At 38.8% G+C, this 9,671-nt stretch overlaps 1 protein-coding gene across 2 annotated transcripts; it reads left to right on the top strand.

The window, feature by feature from the left end:
• The first annotated feature begins 396 nt into the window (after window positions 1-396).
• On the top strand, window positions 397-8,552 carry LOC144651469 (uncharacterized). Of its 2 annotated transcripts, none has more exons than XM_078511408.1 (14): window positions 397-979; window positions 1,362-1,472; window positions 2,180-2,237; window positions 2,583-2,709; window positions 3,713-3,856; window positions 3,990-4,086; window positions 4,200-4,364; window positions 4,454-4,554; window positions 4,635-4,816; window positions 4,928-5,019; window positions 5,262-5,349; window positions 5,880-5,947; window positions 6,438-6,659; window positions 7,643-8,552. In XM_078511408.1, the coding sequence occupies exons 4-14, from the start codon at window positions 2,659-2,661 to the stop codon at window positions 8,311-8,313; spliced, it is 1,881 nt and encodes a 626-aa protein (XP_078367534.1). In that variant the 5' UTR covers window positions 397-979; window positions 1,362-1,472; window positions 2,180-2,237; window positions 2,583-2,658; the 3' UTR covers window positions 8,314-8,552. The 2 variants fall into 2 exon arrangements, with proteins under 2 accessions (XP_078367534.1, XP_078367535.1); XM_078511409.1 differs by having other exon boundaries at window positions 3,990-4,056.
• The last annotated feature ends 1,119 nt before the right edge of the window (window positions 8,553-9,671 follow it).

Raw genomic sequence — 9,671 nt, forward strand, 5'->3', positions numbered from 1 at the left:
AAGAAGGAACAAAAAACCTATGACATGAAGCTAGTCATAGTTGATTTTATCGACGAAGTCAACGAGACCGGGAAAACAAAGCGGTTTGACGGAAACACTCTGTTGGATTGTCCGTTTCGAGTGCAAAGCCAAGAGCCGGATTCTCCAATTCGCGCTCGAATACAAGATCTCATAAAATCGAGATTTCCTTCTTATGACGGAAGTTATTTCTATGCTTCGAGGCAGGGAAGGACAGTTCTTAATTTGAGTCCTTACCAAACTTTAGATGGTAAGGCCGTGCACACTCTTAAGTCGAAGTCTACCAACAATGTGTATGTCATGTTATCGAAACCGGCACCTGCTGTGCGGCCTGGTCGTGAAGAAGAAGATGAAGAAGGGATAGCCCATGAGGAGAATGTGAGTATACAATGTTAATGTCGCATTTTCTTCTTTATTCTGTTTTGATTTGACTTCTTCTCTACAAAAGTGGTCAGGTCCGGACTAATTTTCTGACGGGTCCGTAGCAAATTTTTCTCTCGTGTAAACGCGCCTGTTCATCTCTGTGAGGAATGCTTTGGCTTTGTTTGAAGCCAAAACAGCCAGGCTGCAACGAAAAGTAATAGTACATGTGCACAATGTAACACGGTACAGATCTGGACACCAAACACTTGCAATTGATTGCCTAATACTTGCTCTGAAAACGGAAATGTCAAGCGGTATTTTCTAAGAATGTTTATAAGAATATTTTCAGCCTAAAATCGGCAGAAAAATAAGAATATTCAGCCTGGGTTGGAAAAACTCGGTACAAAGAGAAATGTCCGGCGTCTTACGAATGGATCGTAAAAGGTCGGGCGATTATGCAAATCCAATTTTCGAGCCTAATTTAAGTTGGGTAAATTCTTTCTTTTAGGAGACGAACTATGAACCTGATCCTGGTCTATTGACGTTCTCGCGTGCTTCTTCAAGATCCCCCTCTGCACTGAGAGATCTAGGCAGTCGCGTGAGTAGTTGATCTGCTTTAAGTTACTGAAATAATCATAATTAAATATTTTGTTTTGTTTTGAGGTAGAATGATATCTTATTTGTCGACACAACAAAAAAAAAACACACTTTATAGACAGCTAGTTTCATTCGGTAAAGGCGAACTATTTACGCAGCGTATTAGACATTATTATTCCGTTGAAGTTTCTACCGAAATAAAAAGGTCTCGCTTTCTCTTGGCATTTGTTCGGTTACTTTAAAACAACATCAATAAAGACGATGATGACTTACCGTGATTCAAAAAAGCCCTTTTTAATCATCTCACCTGTCCTCATTTTACTTTTATGCAGTCACGGTGATTCACTCTGTCTTTCCGCCTTGTTTCATTCTTACTTTTACAGTTTAGACGCGTCACACTTCCTACAGTTGTTCCGGGAGCTAATTCGCCTGAAAAGGGAGATCAGGACACCTCGCATAATTCACCTGATGACGCCGATGATGACCTTGTTAAGGTAAATAAACTGCTGCTATGATTACATTGTTACCAGTATGTATCAATAGCAACACAAATACAGTGGCGAAAATCAAGACAAATTTAACGAGTTAGTTCCGTCAGCCCCACCCCCGGCCCCTTACATCCCAGATTAATGCAGACAGAGGCTGCAAAGGTAAATACGGGTAAACCATGTAAAAAGGGCTGTTTAGTGGTGTCGAGCACGTAGCATTTGTGTCTCAGGCTCGCGCTTCTTTCTCGTGTTCGTGTTCTACGCTGTATCCCGTTCAACCCCGTATTCTGTAGATTAGTTAAGACGAGGTGAAAGTACGCGCCACAGAGGTCGTTCATATTCAGGACACTTATAGATCAATTTCTGCTATTACCATTACATTCAACTTAAACTTAATAAAACAATCACGTCATAGAAATTGATAGCCAGCTAGTAATTAAACTGTTTTCACCAAGGTCGACCAACCGTTTGACTAATAGTTGTCATATACGTGCTAAAGCCATCCACATTCACAATTGCTGAGATTCGAATGATATACTTCTGTTCGTTTGGAGATCGATGTAGTCATGGAGATTCCTTAAAAATAAGTGCAACACGTTATGTTCCTTTGCTTTTTTACGATGAACTAATTGACAGATCTATTAAAGTTTGTTTTAATCATTGAGTACTTGACTCACTAACGATATTAAATGTGTTTGTTGTCTATTTTGTAGCCCTTTTGCGGTCACGATAATGTACAGATAAGGGACAATGTCGATTACGATGGAAGAGGTAACTCCTACACTATGACATTTATTTACAAAGTTTAATTTCCAAGAGGTGTACTTACGGTATAAAGCGGTTTGTTTTTGTATTTTGCGGTTTAAAATTTTTTTTAACATTTTTCTGATAAGAAATATTTGCTTTTCCGACTAGCGACAACAAATAAGTGAAAACAGACCACCGAATAGCTTGTTTAAAACGCTCCCAAGTATCAGCAGAGAACAACAACAACAGGGAACAAATTAGGAAAAAAGGACACTTCAACATTCGCAGAAATTAAGATTGCTGGAATTGCATCGTTGTCCTGGACTTTCCTTTAACTAACAGAGTTTCCTTTGTATTTCAATACAACAGGTTTCTACAATCCAGATGGAAAATCCTGTAGTGTGATAGCTTCACTGGCGTCAGGTTGCAATATATAAAACCTTTTATGGACATGGTTTCATCAAGAAATGGAGCTCTTTGCAAAAAACTTTACGAGGTACCTTGAGTATAATTTTTTCTTTGTTTACAGAACATGGGTCAGGGTAAAGGTTCGTTACTGTAAGTAGTATTAAATCCAGTAAACAGTAACTGGATTATCATGAAAGGGGATGGAAGCGCTGGCCGCCCACCTTTGTAGCCTGAAATGTTGGCCGTGTTCAATACCTAGATCCGGGGTTGTGTTTGTCGTTAGTTTTTTAGGTTCTCTTCCTTGCTCCGAATGTTTTTTTTCTGGGTTCTTCAGTAATTGTATCACTGTATTAGTTTTTCTACTTAATTCATAAAAAAACTTCACTGAGGCTCAGTGGTTTTCGCCGCGTTGCGCTCTAAGTAATAGCCGACTTGTATCTGATTATCTAGAATCACTAAATTATTGGCTTAATATCGTATCTATAACAAAGTTCTCGATTTTGATTGTTTCTGTGCGCGCCTATTTGTCGCGTTATTGGTACACGATCACGTGGGTGTCCAATTACAGGTATCCAATTTAAACAACTTCAAATTGGATACCTGTAATTGGACACCTGCGCCATTCGCGCGTCAATCACGCGCATATAAATGGGTTCTTCCTTGCTGTTTTCCCACTAATTGTACAATCAATTGAATTTACCATTGACTTTGTACAGACTAAAAAAGATTCTCAAAGACTTCCTCACCTCGAATTTTGTTATTGATACGATTTATTTGTAATTGGACCTCCTGTCGTACAATTCAGAGAGTAATCGTCGGGTGAGATATGGTTGAATCGTTCTCGTAATTTCACATCGGCCTCGCGCTGCGCACTTTGCCGATTTTAAAATAACTCGCCCGATTACTCCCTGAATTGTACTCCACTCAGTCCAATTACTATTACTTAAATTGCTAGTGCCGATATAAAGGATGCTCTCGCAGGCTACTGAAGTTTCATTATTAGTCGCCACGAAAATCTAATTCATTTCTTAAGCCCATTCGTGTGCGTCTTCTTTGTTAACCTTAGATCTTTGTTCATTTTGTTTCCTTAGATATATCAGCTCAGGGGAGTGAAAGAAAAATGCAGTCTTAAGCCGCTTGACGAGTTAAGAAATTTGTTGGGTCTTGAGGTTGACGAAGATCTGGATGTTAACGAATTCATCCACAAGCTTTTTGGAAAAATCCTTAACGACGAGGTAAATGCTTACCACATACTAGTCATACTAGGAGGTTAAAACATTAGCCTTTTCTTGTAGTTTTCACGTTGATACCTTTAAAATTAATAACTCTTTAATAAGGTTTTATAACGAGCCAAACATTTTATTTCAGGATAACACACGGCAGTTGTTCAGCGGCAAGAGAAAAGAAAGGACGACTCTTGATTCCTCTATGTCGGGTGACGTATCTCTGGAAAGGGTGGAAAAAGGTACGCGATCCAGTCGCATCGGTTTCTAAATAATCTGTTATTAAAGATCAAAGAGCCGAATCCAAATGCCTGCTGATATAATATTGCTTTTTTTTTATGTTGTTGTTATGCAGAATGTGATGGTGATGAGGATGCAGTTCATTCACTGGGTCTACCAGTCCTACCAAGCACAGCTGATGACGTTAATCTTCGAGACTTGCTGTCAAGAAAGTTAAACGAGGCCAGCTCAATAGTTCCTTACAGTGAATGGATCGAGGAATGGAAAAGTAAATATGAAGGTAAGGATTACTTTTGTATGTCTGTTTAAAGTTCTTTACACGATTCTTCTATCGGTACGTCTTAACACGAATACTGTTTCTTATTCCAGAGGGTGGCGACACACAATGTCGTAAAATGGTTTATTTTGATGTTGTACCCAAAGTTGCTGTATTGGGACTGGAAAGAGGAACCAAAACAACTGAGAAAAAGGTTATTTTTTATCTTGAATTCTTTTGTTTCCCCAAAACCGATTTTGACTGTTATAATTAATTTCTTTTCTGACTGCACAGGACAATCAACCCGTACAAATACCAAACAGCATACCAGAAGCCGACTTCACACACCCAGAAGATGAGGGTATACACTCTATTAATGATGAAGGAGAAGGAAGCCTCTTCCTATTTGGGATGATTGTTCACTCCGCAGTGAGGAATCACCATTATTCAATGGTTCGCCTACGAGACTCTTCTTGGTAAGCATTAATTTCCTTTTTTTTTCTTTTCCGATCATCTGCAATATGAAATACATCGTAATGAAACTCGCCGTTTTCAGATATTTAACAGCATTGCTTCTCTATCTGTAGGATAGTGCATGATGATTTGAGCACTTACGAATGTACCCTCACGGACGATTTGCTCAAGAACCTTGGAGGAAAGGATCGCAAGGACTCCTCGAGTATCCTTTTGCATATATTTAGTATCGATAAAGTAGGAATGTATGATTAACCAGATCACAGCTAAACATTCGAGGATATAAAAGAGGAACCAGTATTTTACACAATGTTAAGGGGCGCTTATATTGTACGGAAGGCATATTAAAGGTTATATGTACCTTGTTTATTAAATTGGGTAGATCAAAGGGTATTGGGCAGTACCAGATTGTCTAAAAGAGTTGTTAGTCTTAACTTCCTCGTGCAGTCACATTTGTGTACATTAAAGACAGTGAACTTATCGTAGAAAAACCACCCCTGCCAGCAAAGACAGAGCAAAAGGATATTCTCCAGAGGTAAGCTTGGATTAAAAGATAACAACGATATTGAGAAAGAGGGTAGACTGGGATAAAATTCCAGTCCCAAGGGTGGTAAAAGGGCATCATTTATTCGCAAATGTCTTTATTTTTCCTATGAAATGTGCAACGGATATTTTTTTCTTTCTCGTGAGTCTTGGTTTCGTCCGTAGCCGCTATGATAATTTCAAATAATATTCGAGGAGAAAAAAAGTATTCAAAGAGAACTGTGATGTTAATTATGTTTCCATTCCATATTACATCCTACAATAACACCATATAGGTGCTTAAAATCGCATTTTACAGCGTATCGATGCTTTTTATAATACGTTATTTACCTAATCTAACTATAGACACTGTTAAAAAGAAAAGTAATTTTAGCTACTGATACTTGGAAAAACTTGTCAAAATAGCCGGTGTGAGGAAATAGTCCCTAGAGAAATATCTACATTGTCCTTGAGGACATCTTCTTTCTACAGTCTACTGAAAGCACTAAACTCTTAGCAACCGTATCAATGTTGCCTTTTCAGGTTGGGTTCAAGTCGATATGCAAAGAACAGTGCTGATTTGGTAGTCATTGACGACGACGATAGGGAAGGTAAGTTAACTAGCACATAATGAATTTGGATTTAATGAACTAATTTAACCTAAGAAAAGTTTTGTTTGTTTTTTCACCATATCTCTCGTGAAAGTGGCTTGTTCAGCCACAATCTGCTATAACTGTGGGATAATGTAAATCAGTCAGAGAAACTCTACATTTAAACATTCTTAAAACTAAAATAGCCGTTGTCATTTGACAATTCTGGCTTTCCGAAAAAATAACTGGGTTGTTTGGCCGATGGAAAACTAACAATATTATCTGCATTGTTTTTCCTTTCACTGCCGAGTTCCGTCAATTCTACAAAAAAAGGCACGTCTGAAATATCACATATGGGGTCCTCTCAACGCATACCCAAAAACGACAAAAAACTAAGGAGTATTCTCAACATGCATGACTTACAGCTCGGAGACAAGCTTAGCACATTTAATAATCCGTAAACCGCTATTTCATTAACAAAGATTAATTTGCAACTTATTTTGCGTTTCAGTTGACTATCAGAAAATTTTCCACGACATGGAAGCGTCGACGCGTTCATTCGTCGGCTTGGATCCCCTTAAGCAACAATTCCTAAGATTTGCCAAGACAGCAATTCTTAACCAAAAAAGGAAACGGCTGGGGTTTCAAGTGGAGGACATGAATATGTGTTTGCACTTCATATTTCAAGGAAACCCAGGTACTGGGAAAACCACTTTTGCACGAAAAGTTGCAGGTAAGTCAAGTGCAAGATTCTTCAGTTGAAATAGTATACATTCTTTTTCTATATATCAGGGCGGTAAAATCACGGACATTTTCGGACTATTACGTGAATCAATTATTTACTCAGAAAGCTTAAAAAGAAATACACGTTGTTTGAAACAGACTAAGCTTCAATGACCCAGTAACAAGACTTGAACTCTCAGGCGTGTTCACACTGCAATACAACGTCGTTCCCAGGGCTTTTCCCTTGGTTTTGTAACCAAGTGAAAAGCCCTAGGAACGAGGTTGACTGCAATACAAAGTTTACTTTTGAGTTTTTGCTAATTACTGCTCACGTTATGGGTCGTGCGTAACTTCTTTACCACCCTGATTTAAAATATATTTAGCTAGTAATAAAAACCGATGTTTCACTTAGTCATAATTGAATGTAGACCTGCAGGCCGCCAATTGGGCAGAGTAATACAAAGAGAATGCAAAGAACTTTTCTGCCAAAATATTCCAATATTAAAAGAGCTATTTGGAACTGGCCTGGTAAGACTCTTTACCTTCTCAGGGGCACCATTCCAATCGCTCCATCTTTTCAATGCCTTTTTTTCTCGAAGTTTCACGTATCCCGCGCCCCACTACCTGCCTATGGGTCTCCGAAGGTGGTTTAACTTAGGACCTCGGATATAATTTTTTCTACCGTCACGCCTGCACTTGCGTTTGTTCAAACTAGAAGCATTTGAGTTTTTCCTTCTATTTTTTCAACGCACCTCATTGTTTCTTTTTGGCGGGAACTTAATTTCGCAAAAAGTGAAGCGTGCATACTTAGCAAGACTCACTTTTCTCGATATGGCCGGTATGCAGTCAGTTCCTTCAGAGGGCAGAGCGCGAGACTCACACCAAGGTTTCCATCCCTTTGATGCAGCTGTAATCAATACATGAACGTTGACAACACCAGCAAGGTGTTTTCATGACAGGTTATGAATCTTTTTTTTCCTGTTTCACTTGCAGATCTCCTGTACAGTGTGAAAAAAATCAAAAAAAGGAAAGTGGTGGAGGTACAGAGAGGAGACCTCGTTGGCCAATACCTTGGCTCCACGGAGGAGAAAACAGCGGGAAAAATCAGAGAAGCCAAGGGGGGCGTGTTATTTATCGATGAAGCCTATCGTCTAATCCCAAGAAGCACAAGCGTTGATTATGGCAGAATCGCTATCAATCAGCTGATGGCAGCAATGGAGAAAGGCGATCCAGTCATGATTTTTGCTGGCTATCCCACGGAAATGAAAGAGTTTTTAAAAGCCAATCCAGGCCTAAGCTCAAGAATTAAGTATAAGTTCACTTTTCCTGATTATTCTGTTCAGGAGATGGCAACAATTCTTGAGAATGGGATAAGGGAAAGTGGTTATCGTTATAGTGGCGACTCTAGTAGCCTTGTTGAAATCATCGAAAAAGAGACCACGAAGAATCTCCGTAGTCAACAGAATGGAAGGCTTGCCAAAAACATTTTAGGAGAGGCGATCATTTATTTAAGCAACCGTCTCACCTTTGAGGACGAAGATGAAAGGCTAGTGACCCTTAATGATGACGACGTTATTCAAGCCTGCCGAACTCTTAGCGAGCCGATTGAGCCGGCCGACGAGGATAAGAACGCTTCAGTATCGGACACTGCTGAGAAATCTTAATTATTTTGCTCGAAAGGTAGCGGAGCGGAGAAATTTTTGTACGTTCAATAAATTGACGGAAACCTAAAACAGCCTTTTTAGACATTTGTACCCGATATTCAGTTACATATAATTTTCGATGGAAATGTTACACATTAGACGAAAGGACTCAATTTCTGAATCTTTTGTTATAAGAGAAATTGTTCATACAAAATTTTGCTTGTTTGAAATTGTTACAAAATGTTTTACATAAAGTTACAACTTTTATACCTATAACCGCAATGAAATTTATCAATAATTGAATAAACAAACAGTTTTAATCAACAAACGCGTGTTGTTGCAATTACTGACGACAAAAGAGGATAATGTGCATGATAAATTGTCAACGTTAATATAAGAAGGCTCGACGTAGTTTTAGCCCTAGCTGGGGTGGTTGTTTTGAAAAGAAAAAATCTCTAGAAAACCAATTTTCGATTTTTGGCAAATAAACCATAATGATCAAATATGAGCAAAGTTTAATTTTTTATAGTGGTCACTTGGTCACAAAGATTAGCATTGCAACTATTGTAGTTTTTTTTTCAAACAAGCCTGAATTTATTGGAACCATGAATTTTAGATATGATAAAGCATGGTAGATTGACTAGCCGTTGACGATTTTTTTTTTCTTTAGAATGGCGTCTGTGTTGTACTTTGTTTCGGAATTATGTAAGTTAAGTTATTATTTACATCCACACCTAAGTTGCCTTTTTTACTTGTAGTCAAGACTGCTGTTTAGCGCCAATTTAACATGTCTTGAAATTGATCCAAACAGTAGGTTCATTATCAGGGAAAGAAGAAATGTCTACTTGACTTTAATGTACGCTCCATCCGACCAACGTCAACAACCTGAAACAACCGGCCTTCATCTAGGCTATTTGCAAAAATCTAAAATGTCCTTTACAGATCCTTCTTCAAAACTCGTAGTAGTTGCTGATTGTGATACAACTGTCGACTCTGTGGACAATATAAGGGCCTGATTACATGGCCAATTTCAGCTCGGCTTCCAAAACAAATCTTCTTAAAAACACGTAAAGAATAAAGTTTCATCCCGGGCCAAATTACAGCCTAGGCTTATATTTCCAGCCCAGTTTTTGAAACCGGGCTGAAAATCTCAGCCCGGGATAACGGGCTGAAAAACCTCATGTTATCGCGTTGTCAATCTCGGACCGGGCTGAAAGGAAGGGAGGGACGAAGACTCGAGATACGAGAATGGGGCTGAAAGTGAGCTTGCGGATGCGCAGTGGTGGTTTTCAACGAAAGAAACATGACGGCCACGATAATTATTAAATTTTAAAAGTGTTCAGCCCGGGCTGAAATTTTCCATGTAATAGCAACAAAAT

The sequence above is a fragment of the Oculina patagonica genome, chromosome 4 (genome assembly GCF_052425735.1).
Source record: "Oculina patagonica isolate OP01 chromosome 4, crgOcupat, whole genome shotgun sequence".
NCBI classification, from domain to species: Eukaryota; Metazoa; Cnidaria; class Anthozoa; order Scleractinia; family Oculinidae; genus Oculina; species Oculina patagonica.